The sequence below is a fragment of the Cebidichthys violaceus genome, unplaced genomic scaffold (assembly GCF_023349555.1).
Source record: "Cebidichthys violaceus isolate CVI_PGR_0920_01 unplaced genomic scaffold, fCebVio1.0.p SCAF_27, whole genome shotgun sequence".
NCBI lineage: Eukaryota > Metazoa > Chordata > Actinopteri > Perciformes > Stichaeidae > Cebidichthys > Cebidichthys violaceus.
Window position 1 is genome coordinate 4,592,094 of NW_027176450.1, and position 17,325 is coordinate 4,609,418.

Here is a 17,325-nt window from a genome sequence, read left to right on the forward strand (position 1 = left end):
GCCTTTTTGGACTTTGGACCTTCTCTTTTGCCTGCTCCCACTGGATTTGTTTGCCACGCGGATTACTACCTGGTTTGACATCTGCTGGTTATTAAACCCGGTTTCTACACCTGAACTGTTTTCTGTGTTGTGCTATTGGGTTCTTGTCTGTCGTTTTGTGATACCTGACAGGAATACTATTCTATGACAATTATTATGACATTCTATGGCAAATTATTATATTCATTTCTTAAGGCATATTTATGGCATAATCTACTTTGGCATTATTCATTTAACTTTAATGGCATACTATAGTTTGACATTTTTAGTTCACATATTACTGTGACTTTATTATAGCGTTCTGTTCAACAACATTACTCATGTTTTAATTTAAGGCTACTGTTTTTGTGGCAATATTTATGACACGTTCATGGCATACTATAATCTGACACTTTAATATAAATGTATGTATTTATATATATTGTGTTTAACTCACTGAATCCATGGCTACATTGTACTTCATGTTTACATTCCATTATGGGAGTTCAAACATTTTGAATATGATTATCCCACAAATATTGCTGTCAAGTGTAACTTTAAAATGGTAAAGCAACATTCAGATGTGTTTGTTTAAATTTAGTTAAACAAAGTTGCAATTGTTTTAGCATACCACAATGGTTAATGCTGATTAATGTTGCTAGTTATAATCTTCTAACTAATAAAGGTTATTAGTTAGGGGGCTAAAGGGGTTCGTTATCAAAACTAAATATAAAAAACATTTTCCTTTTATAATGTGTAATTGATATTAGCTCATTTTAACCTGTGGTCTTCATACCTTGCATTGTTCTGCACATATGGAATGCTGTCATTCCTCCAGTGCTTCTTCTGGTCCTTGTGGAGTCACATCTTCATAAAAGCTTCTGGTTTCACAGCCCAACTGCTTTTGGTCACAGCATCTAAGTGAGAAAGAAAACATCTATTAATGCTGTATTAATAGTTTCACACTCTTACCTCACCTGAATGTGGTACGCTGATTCAATGCTCCTCGTCTGGTCTGAATCACGCTTGACGACTCAGAGCAGGTCTTTGTTCGTCTTTGTTCATCTGTAGGACAGGAACGTGTCGGTTACTTGGACATACATTTGTAAAGGGTTGTGTGTGACCACACCAGAATACTTCTCCTTCTTTCACTTTGTGCTTGTTCTTTCACTCTTCCTTCACTTAACACAACACTCTGATATGAGAACATCACCTGCCTCTAGAGACGGAGACTGCTTTCCGTTTCAGTCGGTTTTCCATTTTCCTGTTGAGGATGAAGAAGATTCATTATTTGAATTCACTCTTTTGTTTGAGTGGTTGTGACTTTGTGAGTTGTTTGTATGTTTCTGTTTTTAGTCTTTGGCATTGACACATACTCCAACATGCGTCACTTACACATAGCTGGCACAGCTCAGTTACCTTCACTCACTGTCTTTGTCTACCAGTGTGGCACGTTGTGTAGAATATGGTCCAAAATTATTGCAGTATGTGATAATGAAATGGGCTACAGATCAAATGGGGTTATGCAGATATCAGGGCTCTGTGAACTAAAGCCAAGCAATACGTGAAAAAAATGCCCCATCATTTTTCACTTTTTCACTTATTAATTGATTTCATCACGTTTGGCTGCATTTTGTTGTTATATATATATATATATCATAACACATGATATTTTTGTTCTGAAAAACTAAAGCCCTTTGAGGAACTGTGCCTGTACTAATATGGTACAGTCACATGATACAGGTTTAGAGTAGACTTTGTTCCACTGCAAAAATATGAAAGAATTAAGGTTGAGCTTTTTTCATTTCTTTTCCCTTTTTGAATTTCATTTTGAAGATAATCAGCCTGCTTCAGTTGCAGTTATTGTCAGATGAAGTCTGCAATTAGGAGTGAAGTCAAAGCCGACTAAAAACATGAATAATTACAAAAACAGATCAGACATCAAGCTTTGAACTGTGTTAAACTCTCACATCATGTCAAATGTATTTAATCTTTATGCAAAGCAGCAAGGTGTGTGTGTGTGTGTGTGTGTGTGTGTGTGTGTGTGTGTGTGTGTGTGTGTGTGTGTGTGTGTGTGTGTGTGTGTGTGTGTGTGTGTGGTGGACTGCTGAAGAGATTATCCTTCATATGTCTCCTTCACTAGAGGCCATATGTTTCTACATGAAGCCTCCAGCTCCTCTGAGCAGCACACACACTGACTGATCGACCAGACCACACGGCATGAGACTCACATAGTAATGAATCAAGCACTACTTTATGTCTGCTTGTCTTTCTCTTTCTCTCTCACACACACACACACACAGAGATACATGCATGCTCGCGGCCCTTGGGATTTGTGCATCACAGATTTTCATGTGTCAAAATACCAGCTTTATATAGCAAGTCAACAAACCAATGACCCATATTAGACATGGCCTGAAACCATGGACACACTGTACACACACACACACACACACACACACACACACACACACACACACACACACATGGGCGTGCACACATGTAGCTTTGCTGCATGTCTTCCCTGCAGTCTGTTATTTAACCGAATGGATAATTACCATTCTAAGGCCAGACGTAAACACACGGGCAGCGGCGTGTGAGTGTAATTAGCTGGGCTTCTAGCTTTAATATATAACATCGTGGTCATGAACCTATAAACACTTTGTATAACACTTATGTGGAATTTAAATCATTTGGCAGTTTTACAATATTACGTTTACATACTCTGTCGTACTACAAGGCATTAGCTTCATTCCAATTACTTTATAGGCGCCACTATTGACACAACACGATGAAACTTTATTGATCTGTGTGGAAATGAGGTTCGTTTTCGGCCACAAAAGTGATAGGATTCTACAGGGAGTCAATGCAAATAGAGCATAAGGACAGAAATAGAATATAACGTGAGAGGAACATAGATTACAGAGACACAGCAGCACATAATCCAGGCAGCGCTGCTCCAGTGTGACTACAGGAACAGGGCTGTGTCCATGTAAACTAATTTCTCCCATCATGCAGGCGGCAGTTCAGGCGGCAGTGACACGCTCGCATTGATCGACAGCAGTGGTTAACTGTGGCGTTGCATGCTAAAGTGCTAATCATTCAATTAACTGGAAATCAATGGCCCCCGTATGGCTGATCTGTTTCAATATTGCCCTGTCAGTCACACAGGGCCAGTTGACTGCTCCAACACACACACACACACACACACACACACACACACACACACACACACACACACACACACACACACAAAGAAACGTGTCTTGAACATTAGCATGTTTACTGGGAAATGTATACGGCTCTGGTAGTTTACTGAGGCACAAGCAGAGAGACACTGACTCTCAGCCTCAGCTACACTTCTGGATGGAGAGGCCCGGGGTGATCAGCTGAAAGGAGCACGATGAGATGCTGCAGCACCAGCCTTGTTTTGCAGTCCACAGATGGAGACGGAGGAGGTGGCAGCAGAGGAACACTTGGGGGGGAAACAGAACATCAAGAGACATGAGGAATGAGATTGAGATTTGATTTGAGTCATTTTCTCATAGACTTCTATACAACCAGAGGAGTCGCCCGCTGACTCCTCTGGTTGGAGAATGGTTGGAGAATGCAGCTTTAAGACACTTCAGCTTTGCCTTCACTTCTCAGAACCAGAGGTTGCCGCCTGACTGGGGCCCATCATAATAGTGTGCACTGGGGCCCAACTACCCTGCACTGGGTCAACGCACCCACGTACTATGGACACCAGATGTATCCATCTGTGCCTGTTTGATTTGCATTTTGTTTTATTTGAGCCTGTTGTCAATGCTCTGAATCAGGTAATAGATATATAATAGATAACAAATAGAGAGATAATGTGTAAAAAAAACGACTTTTTAGATGTTTTGTTTGTTTGTTTCTCTTTTTTAATCTCGTAAAACGACATGGTTTTTAATTAGATGGTACTACTTCCTTGCAGTGGGTGGGCGATGCGATGCTTCACAGATGGTTTCTACACCGACGGGTTCTTCTGTTGTATCGACAGATACTGAGGTGATGATTATATGATGAACAAACAAAACCTTAGCTCTTCAAATGTTTGCTCTCTCTGGGAGTGACTTGCAGCCAGTCAACATGCAGCATGATGACCTGGCCTGTAGTGTGCTGTCTGTTCAACAATTACATATTCAAACATATATATTAATACGAAATATTGATCATTTTGTAACGTCTTAAATGTGTTGAGTGTTTTGTTGCACTGCAAGCCTCTAAATGATTTACCTTACATCCTCTGACCCTGCTGCCTACATAATGGCTTCATTTTAACGTCTATGTATGCATCACATCAGCCAAAAAGTCACAAACATCCATCTCTGCTGTCACAGGGAAAATTAACATGGAAATTGGTGTGTTGCATTTTGGAATGAGGGTACAGGGCTGTGAATGACGCCGTCCCCTCCTTTTCATCCTGCCTTTTCTGTCTCCGTCTCTTTTCTCTCCTCTCAGGCCGCCGGCCCTCTTCTTTCAGGCCCGGTGGGCGTTCTGGCCCTGACACCGGCCTAATGAATGAGCACCGTGATTTATGGCCGAGGGAAAGGGAGAAGAAGGGAGGGATGGAGGGGTGGAGGGAAGTGAAGGGGTGTGGGTTCACGCTACAGAAGGTCAGTCACGTAAATCTTCTCATTGTTCTTATCTGCTGTCCTTCGCTCTTGTTTGTTTTTTAATTCCACAGGCTCATGAACGCTAACAACCTATTATGCATTATGATCTGTGGAAGGACATAGAACACATGTGACTTCCCTACCAAGACAGAAACTATTACAAGAGTTTAAAAAACAAGAAAATAAAACATCTAATCCCTCTGAAGATCTTAAAGATGGCACATAGGATGACGTTTTTGATTATTACAGCAGCAGCACCCAAGCAGACCATTTTAGTCCTTTTAGAAATAGATTGCTGCATTTCAAAAAACATTAAATTTCTATCTTTTAGGATACAATCAATTACAGTAAATAGCAATTATTGATTATTTCTCAAAGAAAACATTAAACAAGAAATCCTCATTTGACAGTAGAGTCAGTGATGGAAGAACTATTCTTTATACAAGCAAAAGCACGGATATAAAAATGTAAAAAGTTCTGCATTCAACAGAACAGCAATGTGTTGTCAGCTCATATGTATTCTATAAGTAGTGGTGCAGCAAACTAAATGTGCCCTGTGAGTGATATCATATTAGATATGGTATTATTAAATCGTTAATACTGATGCATCAGCGCGGCGTGTTACTGTTGTAGCTGCTCAATCTACTTCATATACTATATGAAGCTAGGTTAGTCTAAATCTGAGGGGTGGTGAGATATTAATAGAGTATAAAAGAAGAAGAAGAAGAAGAAGAACGTTCTGCTACACAACTCTGTCTTCACATTATGGATTTCTTTTCTAATCTTTTTTAGTGAAATATTAATCTTCAACAATGCATTGCATTTGACATGTTCATCATGTGCCTTTAATCTTAATTGAAAAGAAAGTAGTAACTTTAGCTGATGAATAAATGTAGTGGTGTGAAGTGAAAAGTACAATATTTCCATCTGAAATGTATGGAGTAAGTATAAAATACACAGGTCAAATATAAGCAACCTCAAGTACTATGTTATGTAGTAACACATATTACTTATGTGTACTGGATGTACCAGTGAACGCAGCTTATCTGCCCCCACATTCACCAACATTAGTCCCTTTAGAAGTTACTGTGAAGTTCTATTGAACCCAACTGTAATTTCCTCTCTGGGTCACAGGATCAGACCCACTACATTACTGTACATTACTGTGTATGCTTTACCTTGCTTCTGAACACTCATATTTCATCAATACATTCTATAGATTTGACCAATTCAACCCATACAGATTCACCAGTAGATGGGAAATCCTGCAATGAATGAAAAGTATTGTTATAATAGGTGTCCTAGTAGTCCTCATATCAGACCCTAAACAGCCTAAATCTCAATCTCATTCCTCATGTCTCTTGATGTTCTGTTTTCCCCCCGAGTGTTCCTCTACTGCCACCTCCTCCGTCTCCATCTGTGGACTGCAAAACAAGGCTGGTGCTGCAGCATCTCATCGCGCTCCTTTCAGCTGATCACAGAGCACCGAGAGGAGGAATGCACCCCGGGCCTCTCCATCCAGAAGTGTAGCTGAGGCTGAGAGTCAGTGCCACGACACAGCGAGCGTCTGGAGAGCACCAGAGGCATGGCCTCTCAGTCGGACAGCAGGAGGGAGTGTGTGGTGTGCTCTCAGAGTTGAGAGCTTGGCAATTTCATGCTCCTCGGGGCGTACAGCACTAGCCCAGGTGCAATGCACTGTGAAGTTGGAGGACGACCAGGGCGTCGGGAGATTAAGAAGCAAACACAGCTTCAGCAATGAGGCAGTTTTTATTTATTTATTAAGGTCTGACTGGAAAGTACGGTCAGGAGGTTGAAGGCTACAAGAAGTTTAGCTGTTGAATGTTTTGGATTTGCTTCAGGAGCTTGTAGAAGTTTGCACTAACACACAAGTTTACACAGTTCTCAGCCTTCATTTTGCTGATATGACTTATAGAAGAATCTCAGATCTGAAACTTTATGGATAGATTTGGCCGAATAATACCCCAAGAATGGTGGTGGAACATGAGACACATCCACCCTGTCTCCTACTAAATAATGTTCCATTACAGCTAAACTGTGTTCCCAGTGTCTCTTCCTGGATTACAGGAAGAGACGCACTTTCAAAACATTAACGTTAACGTTTTGTCTGCGGATTTGGATGAAGCTTAATTGTGATACTTCAAAAGCAAACGTTATCCACAACAAATTAGGTTTACCTCAAAATGTAATTCACAATGCGGTTTTGTAATTTTTAGTCTGTTAAAATTCACTCCTTCATGTGACTGATAACTCTCAGCTGTCCTTTAAGACACTGGAGACCTCGTGACTCACATTAAGGTGTGAATGATCTTTAAAGGTTTGCTCATCAGCACCTAAGACTTCACCTAAGACTTTAAAGATTGGTGACATTTTTTCAAGTTTAGTTAAAGCTAATATGAGACAATATGAGGCACTTATTTACAGTATTTCTGATCATTTAATTTCCTGTTTGTTTTACGTTCTCTTCACTGCAGCTCATGAAAGAATCAGAGTCCAGGGAAACAAAGATTGAATTCCATCATTACTCATAGAGAGAGAGTGGGTTTGTTTTGATGCCTGGCGTTGGCTACAGCTCAACTTTGAAATGTAACCACAGAAGAAGGATGCATACTTTCCGGTGTTGTCCTTGATGTAATGTAAAAATACCTGTACTGCACCGCACCTCCTGAAAGCTGCTCCAAAGAGACGAGTACAGGCTTAGATCAGCAAATGTATTTTATTGTACATTTACAAAACAACAAGAGTACAAAAAAGTCAGTCCACAGACATGGTTTCTGTTTGTTTTGGAAGTAGTATATGCAAACGTCATCTCACGGTCCCTCAGACGACCAAGGGGGCGGGGTTACAATCAAACTTTGATAAAGCTCGTCTGTCTGCTGGCACACTGGACCGTTCTGCTGCAGAGGAACCGAGGGGAACATAGAAAAGTACGACATTCTTAGCGGACTAGATGGGTGCGGGGATCCCGGTGGGAGATCCCGCTCGTTTTGGCTTTTCCGACCAGCGTCACACTTTGTGCTTCATGTTTTCTGTTGTTTTTGCCGTGACAACAAGAGAGTGCAACAGCAGTTAATGCTTTTTCCAAAATAACTATGCATTTTGACAAAAAAAAGGTTGGCACATTCAAGAAGACATGAGCTATTTTTTTTGTTATAATAACAGACTTTTTTTTGTTTTGTTTTTCCTATCCTCATAAATACAATATACGTCTCTCTCCCTGAATCCAGAGCCCACAAAAGAACAGTACAGACACAGATATTTACAAATCAGAGGAACTCGTCTGCCCTTAAATAATCGTAGTAATACCCAAAGAAACATGATATAAAGTCCGTTGTTGCTTTCTTTCACAGCGATGACAGAGTCCAGTATCCTGAAACACTCTGTGTGTCCACAGTGGAGCGATGGTGGACGATGGAGGCATCGACAGTCACCGGTGTCCTTATCTCATTTCCTGGGAACACAAAAGTATTTCAACATCAATATGAATTCTAACTACTACGTAGAACACGGCTTGATTTCAATAACTTCAGGCAAATGTCTGCTCAAATGATTACACACAGTATAAGCAGGAGGCAGGCTGCAATAGAGGACTCATTTTGGCCGTAGTTTATTTCCTCTCCATCATTTCCCAATAATGATACATTTTTTACATTTTTACCAAAGCAGCATTTAAGAGCAAGTGCCCACTACTAAGCACTTCGTAACCTCTCAGCTTCAGCTTTGGATGCTGAAACACTTTAAAGTAATGTGGTGTTTCCCTCATATCAAATATACACAACTCACTCACTCATTGAATGCTGTAAACCACACAAAGAAATGTGTTGTACTTTATTCAGTGTATTCACTTAGAAATAAAGGACTAAACTCCATTTAAGGTTCTTAAACTTGTTTGGTTCCTGGCAGGTTCTACCAGGAACCCTTTTAGAGAGTTCTACCTAGAACCCAACATAAAGGGTTATACCTTGAACCATCTCTGAAAGGTTCCACCTGGAGACCACTAAGAGAGGTTCTACAGATAACCCATTTATAGTGACAGGGTTCCAACAAGAACCCTCTCTGGAGGTTCATATTTGATCTAGAACCCCAAAGGGCAAACGTGGTGCAGGGCAACCCACAACAATCTTGGTTCACAGCAGAGACTTAAAGGTGATCAAGGAGAAAACGTTGCGCCGTAATTTCACCTCGCTGTTCTGCAGTGGAACCATTTGGGGGGCCAGCGGAGCTAGAGACAGAGTCTGTGTAAACTGGACAGCTGGCATAGCGTGACTGTAGGCACACACACTAGACGCTGACCTTGCACATCACGCCATCATGTTATCTAAATTCAATAAAGAACAAAGCCGGTGTAACGGCGGATCCTCTTTACGGCAGTAGAACAGAAGCTCTGTGTGGGCTGTGGTTTGGTCTCATCTATGTCCTTCTAATATCGATGACTCCGTGTTTGCGTATCGTGTCAGCAGCCTCAGAGCTGATGTAACAGACCCGAGGACAGCAACAAGCGCCTGGTTGTCCGTCGGGGTCAAAGGGCAGAGATAGCAGTCAGCAGCACCACAGGGGGCCGAGGTAACCTAACCCAAGTTTCCTGTAGAAACACCCCAAACTTTACTGCAAAGCTTTCATGTCCTCAGGGAGGCGTGAAAAGGCCAGTAAGGTCAGTCCGGGGGGGGGGGGTGTTCCTTACTGCTCCACAGGCGGGGGGTGACCTGAGAGACTCGAGATACAAGGGAGCCCAATGTGTGTGTGTGTGTGTGTGTGTGTGTGTGTGTGTTCAGAGCAAGTGAAAGGAGCATGTGTGTGCGTGCCACTTTTACAAGTTGCTTTACTACATTCCCATGTCGGATGTGTGCTGAGGTCAGCATGGACTGACCCGGGACGGGGCCATCGCTTCTCTCTGCACACACGACGCCTCAGGTTACAGCACTAAAGCTAACAGCTACCGCACTAAAGCTGCCACGCTGCTCATTTCTCATAAACCCAACGTCATTTCCTCTCAAAGTAGATTCTAAAGGTTTACTTCTAACCTGTTTGATTGTTGCTGTACTGACAATATAACTCTCATGTTGCCTACAAGTAAACTCAAAGCAGTGGTGGTAAGTTATTCCTATAACTAATAACTGTAATCTAGTGAACTCAGATTGCAGTTTTTCATTCCATTCATCAAAGCACGTATCTCCAAAGTTGGTTTGTTTTCTTCTGGAGGATGAGTTGTTCCTTATGGGTTCAGAACATGGTCCTACTTATTTATCTAAATAGAACAGTTTAAAACCCTTCTTGGATCAGCAGGACTTTTACTTATATTATAATAAATAAATAAAAAGATGGACAATCAAGCTGTGAATACATTTTTTAAACAAAAAGGAAAATTGGATATTGAAATACTATTGCAAACAGTATACACAATTAATGGCAACTCTTAACATTTAATAATGGCCTGATTCTCCTTAGAAGTTTCTCTCCACTTCAGCCAGAGACGTTTTCTCTGCAAACAGGAAATGCTTTATAGATCTGATTTGGTAAATGGGCCACACTTATATAGCGCTTTTCGACCTCAACGTATAAAGCGCTTTACAATCTCATTTACTGAGACACTGATGGAGACAAAGCTGTCTCACTCAAGGACACTTCTACGTGTGGACAGACGGAGCCGGGGTTCTGCTGAGCCATAGTAGCTGGAAGTGATTTACACAACTCTCTATGCTCTCTATCAGCCACTACCTCGGTCTACTTCCAGTAATTTGCAGGGACGCGTCAAACTCCAGCTCGCCTCCCCGGCACCAAATACCCGCAGAGCTTTCCGCGCAGCTTGTTCTGCCATGAAGACGCTAGAGAGCCTGCAGGGGGTTGCATTTAAAGGAGGGTACCCGCAGTGAAGTGCACTCCAGAGAGAGCAAAGTAAAGCCCAGCCTGAGTAGACATAATGGTAGATCTGTGTGTGTGTGTGTGTGTGTGTGTGGGGGCAACAAGGGAACGTGGAAGCTCTTTTCATGCGCCTGCACGTATGAGATTATGTGTGTTTTATGGAGCGCAAGTAATGACGTGTAGATAAAACTAAACCACATGAACCTCTCCATGGTAGGAAGAGTCTTTGTTCCCGTGCTCATGAATATCTGAACGCATCAATTATTAAAAATAAACGTTTGAGGTGAAAAGAGAACTTTTTTTTTCTCTTGCATAAAAAGAAACTGTGAAATTATGAAGTCATTAGCGTCGCTGGATACTACCTCGTTGTGTTTCCGGGCCGAGTGGAGCCCTCGGGAGCCCGTGGAGCCTCTGGATGAGGAGCTTCCTGTGGTCGAGCAGTTACTGGACATCTGACTCCTGGAGAGGTAACCGGCCTTACTGCTGTACGGCACCATCTCCTCATCTGAGGAGGCAATAGTGACAGACACGAGCCGGGAAACAGTGAGGGCTTTTAGTCTGTGATGCAGTACGGCGTCTCAGTGGGGCAATGATGATTAATATATATATCTGCACTTTGAAGCTGCTCTACGTAAGATTTTCTTTATGCAAAAATTCCTTCCACTTGTCTATATTTAATCCTGGCATGGTGTTTGGTTATTAGCTGTAAAGGAATAAAGGCCAAAATGTATGAGGAGGCATCGTGCTGCAGGTTTTCTGGATTGTTTAACACAGCTTGTGTTTTTTTTATTAATGGTCAGGAACTTATGATCACAGCTGCATGATATACATGTGACTACGGCATTCATTCAAGGTATGATCTAACAACCGGTCATGAACACTCTAATTTTTTCCTCTACTGCGTAACACTGCGGGAGACGGTACTGCAGTGCAGTAGCAGGGTGTGATACAGCAGAAATGTGGTACACACTGAACATCTGAGCGTGGTTACAACACTGGACACGTTTTGTCTTTTTCATCCTATCTCTGATTTGAGTCTGAGTGACACATTTCAGGAGGAACATGCTCTCTCTGTGCTCTTAAAAACGTAGTGACGACTGGAATGCTACACTCCGTGAAACTCTGCCTTACTGTCGGCGGCTCTCTGTCCCGAGCCTTTCCGTTGGTGGCTGCTGCTGCTGCTGTATTCACTCCTCTCCAGGGAGGACGGAGCGCCGTTCACTGCGTTGCCGGCCTCCACGCACCCCTGGGGGCCCCGCAACCTGTCGTCCCCTGGGGGCGGCTCCGGAGGTGGGGGCAGGTCTAAGCAGAGAGCGGAGGGATAAAAAAAACATTGACGCTAATATTAGTGTCAGGTTTCTGTTTTCTGACATTGCTTTAAAAACAGATTTTTTGTTGTTTGTTGTTGTTGTGAACCAGAGAGACTTTCCTTCAGAAAACAGGAGAACATTTAAATCAACACTGACACTCTGCTGTTTAAAATGAGGGCTCTGATTGTGTGATTCATAGCCGGTTGTGCAGTTTAATTGGTAAAGTGCTACTTTAGATAATTCTCATTTGCAGCTATGGTGAGTGCAATGTGTCTGTAAGCTAAGATCACAAGTCAAAGCTGTGCATAGAACCAGGACCACTAGCCGCACAGCTCGCCTTTGTACCAGAGTTGTAGGTATATTGTAGTTCATGCTCTTAGATACTCGTTTAAAAAAAAGAGATGCACTTATGACTTCTGGTGACCAGTAGTTCTCTTGAATACCTATGTTGAAAACACTTATTGTAAGTCGCTTTGGATAAAAGCGTCTGCTAAATGACTGTAATGTAATGTAATGTATTCACTCACAGACAGTGTTGAGGGATATGGGTTATCATGGGGTGCATTTATTCACTCACTGACAAAGAGCAATAAGTAGTAAAAGGAAGAGAAAAGCACAGACGTGATTTTCTCTTTTGCAGCAGAGCTGCATCTTCAGCCACTGAGAACATTTGATTCACGCCAAATAATACCTTTATTTGGGAACTCTTTTTCCGATATGTTCAATAACGCGTGTTAAATGTGAGAAAATGTCAACAACGGAGGCGTTATTGTTCCCCGTATCCCTGAAGCAACCGTGTCTGAACCCACTCACCTCCTTGCACATCTCTTCTGTACGCTGAACTCTTCGACACCTTTTTTTTCACGCGGGATTTTTGGTTGGGAGGAGAGCATGTGTCTGCTGGGGATGAGCGGCCGTGCACTGTGTGAAGACAGGAAGAACAATCAGAGAGAGCTCAACAGAGCATTTGATGTATTCAATGCATATGGATTAGTGAGTCAACACGGTTCTGGGGTGAATGTGTACGTGAATGTTCAGCTCTCGCGATCTTATTTGCCACCGTGCCTTTCTGTGTGTGCGTGTTATGTGCCGGCTCGTTAGTCTCTTTACCGGGTGTAGTCGCGCTGACGCCGTCTTCATTCGGAGCCGGCCCCTGGCTGTGGAGGCAGCGATGGGCAGGACTCTGGCACTGCAGCGTGCCAACCTCCAGTGAGCCGTGATGCTGTTGGCCGGAGAGGTTTGGGTTGGACTGAGTGAGCAGCGGGCTCGGCGCCTGGGGAACTGGCAGTGGACCGCAGGGTAACCTTCTGCTATGGGAAGTAAGGGCAACGTGTTACTGGAGAGAACAAACCGATGGTTCAGAGTGAGGTTTACAAAAACAGAATAAACTGTGTGTATTAACTGCATCCTCTGTTTGGCAGAGGGTTCTGTATCATTGTTATTTAAATGGAGAATTTCACATCATCTGGCTATGGGATTAGCCATTTGGCTAACAATGGTCAATGTGCATTGTTGCAGACAATCGTGTTCTTTTTTCTGAATGTTAAATGATTGTGTTGGATGTGTGAAAAAAAAAGCAGAGGATTGAGTTTGTTCATTAGAAGAGTTCAAGGTCACAAGTTATTGTGGATTCAAATAGTCAATGTTCCCAGTTCACGTACCGTGAGAGCTGCTGGCCATCGACGTGGTTGAGGCGGGGGAGGTCACGGGGCGCTCGGCTCTCCTCGTGAGGCGACGGCGTGAGTGTGGCGGTGGACTGGTGGCTGTAGGAGGTGGCCGGGGAGGAGGCGTTGTTCCTCTGCGGGGGACAGGGTCCATCCTCGCAGCCCTCCATCAGATAGGTCCTCTCCGGGAGGGGGGGACACCACTCCTCGTCCGAGCTACACAGACAAAGAGCAGCGTCACAGCTAGATGATACAGCGTGTGAGACGTAGCTGGATCTTAACTGTGCGAGTGTGCTCTTAAACAACATTGTTGGCCACGAGGCTACATTAATTCTGTTCTTCCAGGCAACCTAGAGGGCTTTGCCATTGGCAACACTGCAGGAGACTAAGCTCCCACTTGGGTGAGATTGCTGCTAGGAGCGTGAGACAGAATGATAGTTTTCTCTATCTATGGAAGGGAGGAACACAGCAAATTGTGTCGAGAAAACAGCTTAATCACTAAAAGCAACTGACCAAAGCCGAGATAATTGAGTTGTTAAGGCCGGAGGCAAAAGAGCTGCGTTGGGTTCAATATGCAATGTGCCTGTTAGAGGTGACGCTAAGTCTAAGTGATGGTGTAGCAGTGTGATACAAATTATAGAGACACGCGTGTGTGTGTCCGACTCACCCTATGTCCATGTCCTCGTGCTCGGGGGGCTGGTCATCTGGCTCACTCTGTTCCAGCTCTCCGATGGGGGGAGGAGGGGGCAGCGCCTCCACCCAGGTCAGAGACGGGGTCTTAACGGCCTTACCCATCGCCTTCTGCTTGGGCTTACTACCTGTAGAAACACAGAGAAACGCTACGATTCTCTGGAGGAAGACACTTTTTTTTCTTGAGCATAATTGACACATGACACATATCACATGGCTTAGGAGCAAAACGCTATTGCAAAAGATCTATTTTCTTTTGACCATTGAAGAAAGTGTCTTTCTCCCGTGTGCAGCAAGTTCAATTATTTATACAACTGCAAATGTCGAGGGTAGAATCAAAACCAGATCAATAGAAAACGTAGTATATCGGATACTAGGTCTGCTACCTATTGTTATATTTGTTGTCCACTAATCTCATTATTTCCAAATGAATGCATTGCTCGTGTATCTGACTAACTAGGGCTGGGCGATATGAAAAAGACTTGTAAATTGTAAGTTGGAATAACGGCACCTTTAAAAAATATTTATCAAGAGATTTTTGATAAATATTCATCAGCACTGGGGATATAATGAGTGGGTAAAGGTACCATTGCAGCGGTCCGGCTGGGCGTACTGAGCTCCGGACAGCCCCGGCTGGGCGATCCAGTGTCCATCCTCCTGCTGCTCGCCGCTGTGGGCAGCAGGCGCCTGCATCTGGTTGGTGAAAGGCATGATGGAGGTGGAGGCGTAGGGGGCTGTGGAGGCGTGCTGGGCGTAGGCGAAGCCGCGCAGGTCTTCGTTGGTGGCGTCGATGGTGCTGTAGATGGGCCCTTCGGTGGAGCCGCCCATGCTGTACTTCTCCGTCTGATTCAGGTAGTTGGAGATGCCTGCGTCTACATGGGGACGGAGGTCAAGTCATGTCAACACTTCTACTTATCACCACACACTTTGATGCTTTCACTTAACGGAACAGACGGACGTTCATATACCGTCTCTACCAGACTATTCAGCGGAAGCAGCTTCCTACCGTTGTAGTATCTCTCAGCCGTGTCGTGATTGCTGGTGCAGCAGTTGACTGCCTCTTTGCCGCTGTGGACCAGGTTGGTGGTGGGCCAAGAGTCTGCCAGCCACGGGTAGTTGCCCACGTTGCCTCCCAGCATGCCGGGCCTACAGAGACATTCTGGCGTTAATTTAAGACGTGGTCGGACACAACACAACAAGAACAGCAAGCAAATCTGGACAGAAACATTTACTCATTCATTTCTATTGATTACTGTGAATTTAAACAGAGTACAGATACACAACAGGATGTCATGTAATTACCTTCCATTGAGTACTGTTCCCTCTACATGAGGGAAACCAACTGCAGAAGACAAAGAGACAAAGAGAGAGTGATGAGAGGAGGTAAACTGACTCGGTTAAGACGATACTTAATACTTAAAGATGAGCTGTTCTCATTTCCTTTATTGAATGTAATTGTTCTGTTATTTGATAAATAAACCATACACGCAGAAACAGAAATGCCTTGGACTACAATCTGAATACCACCTTCCAAATGACTGATTCCACGACTTCCCTAATAAGTGCCAGATGGCAGCAACGGAGTCATTGACAATGTGCTGTTCTACATGTGAATCACTCCTCCTGACCTGCTGGCGTGTAGGCGAAGGAGGCGGTGTAGTGGCTCAGCTCCTTCCTCTTCTTGCGCCGGCAGTAGATCCAGACGCTGAAGCCCATGAGGATGACCCAGCAGGCTCCGCCAATGCCCGCGATGAACGCCGGCTGCTTGACCACGTCGGTGATCTGCTCGGCCAGACTCACGCTGCTCTCCTCGCCGCCGTCACTGGTGCCGCTGCCTCCGCCGCCTGGCATGGAGGGCTGTTCAGCTGGCAGCTCTGGGGGCAGAAAATGGGAGAGTGGAGGGCAAAATAAGACAACATCATAAGGACTGAGGATGTTATTTGTTGATCTGTTGTATTTCATTTTGTACGGCTTTATGGTCTTTAAAGCCAAACAGAGCATCCAATTAAAACAGTGTATCCACAGTAGTAGTACCATTATAATACATTTAAAGATGATAGAAACAACCTTTATATATAATATATCTAAAAAATAAAATTTACAACTCTAACAATTTAGAGAATTGTTTCTTGAAACTTAAAATGACATAAAAAAGCAAACATTCAACAGCAATTAAGCTAATGTATGTGCTACATGATAACATCAGCATGGTAACATGGTAAAAATGACAACGCTAACATGCTGATTATGAGCAGGTAAACCATTTACCCCATCCCTGTTCTTAAATTAGCATATTAGCATGCTAACATTTGCTAATTAGCACTAAGTCCAAAACACAGCTGAGCCTGATGGGAATGTGTCTCGTCATCAACCAAAGTATCGATTTTTACCATTACTGTTAGATGAAACAGAAAACAAGTGTGTCTGTAGTGGACCTGCATCTTGGCCCGCTCATATTTCTACATCTCTTTGTGTCACTGTGGACTCACTGATGAGGACAGACACCGGCTGACTACGGGTGCCGATGCCGGCGCCGGTCACCGCCGCCACCTCCACCTGGTACAGCACGCCGGGCAGCAGGCCCTTCAGCGCTGTGGACAACGTGTTCCCGTCCACCGTCCTGTTGATGAAGTAGCGCGTCTGGTTGTCGCCGCCGCTGCTGCCCACACACCAAACCTGGTGGGATTCACAGAGACAGCATTGAATTCATCAGGCGGCTCATCTCGGGCCTCTAGTTTCTTTAAACCAGAGGCCCGAGATAGGGCTCAGTCGAGAGTGTGTTTGCATTCACTGACGAAACAGCAAACTACATTCTGCAATATTTCATCACTTTGATCAGTCAGATATTCCCGGTGTTAAATGTACAGTAGGCATTGAACTTGACCACTAACCAGAGTGCTCGCCTCTACGTTTGAAGTCCTACAAACACAGCCTGAGGATTTTTCTTTCCCTTTGAATTATTTTTTATGTCTGCATATAACCTGAATGAACTAAATATTAGGGTCATCTTGTGACCGCCCAGAATCCTCCAAAAACCCCTCGGCTTCCTCATTTGTGACTGGTACAACTATAATTAAGGAAATCTCATAATTTAAACAGAATTTCTGTTTAATGCAAATTTTGTTT

The 17,325-nt window shown here is 43.6% G+C and overlaps 1 protein-coding gene across 3 annotated transcripts in view; it reads right to left on the reverse strand.

Moving 5' to 3' along the window:
- Positions 1-7,373: 7,373 nt before the first annotated feature.
- robo3 (roundabout, axon guidance receptor, homolog 3 (Drosophila)) overlaps positions 7,374-17,325 on the reverse strand; it is a 78,411-nt gene continuing 68,459 nt past the window's right edge. Inside the window, exons 16-27 of one of the 3 annotated variants that reach the window (XM_068721177.1) lie at positions 16,689-16,875; positions 15,828-16,073; positions 15,502-15,541; positions 15,206-15,345; positions 14,787-15,071; positions 14,177-14,327; positions 13,507-13,725; positions 12,956-13,152; positions 12,659-12,766; positions 11,667-11,837; positions 10,898-11,040; positions 7,374-8,127 (exon numbers count right to left, since the gene is read on the reverse strand). In XM_068721177.1, the coding sequence (XP_068577278.1) occupies positions 8,116-8,127; positions 10,898-11,040; positions 11,667-11,837; positions 12,659-12,766; positions 12,956-13,152; positions 13,507-13,725; positions 14,177-14,327; positions 14,787-15,071; positions 15,206-15,345; positions 15,502-15,541; positions 15,828-16,073; positions 16,689-16,875 (1,899 nt within the window). In that variant the 3' untranslated portion in view covers positions 7,374-8,115. Of the gene's footprint in view, positions 8,128-10,897; positions 11,041-11,666; positions 11,838-12,658; positions 12,767-12,935; positions 13,156-13,506; positions 13,726-14,176; positions 14,328-14,786; positions 15,072-15,205; positions 15,346-15,501; positions 15,542-15,827; positions 16,074-16,688; positions 16,876-17,325 lie in introns of those variants that run through there. The other 2 variants (XM_068721175.1, XM_068721178.1) reach the window with 2 other exon arrangements.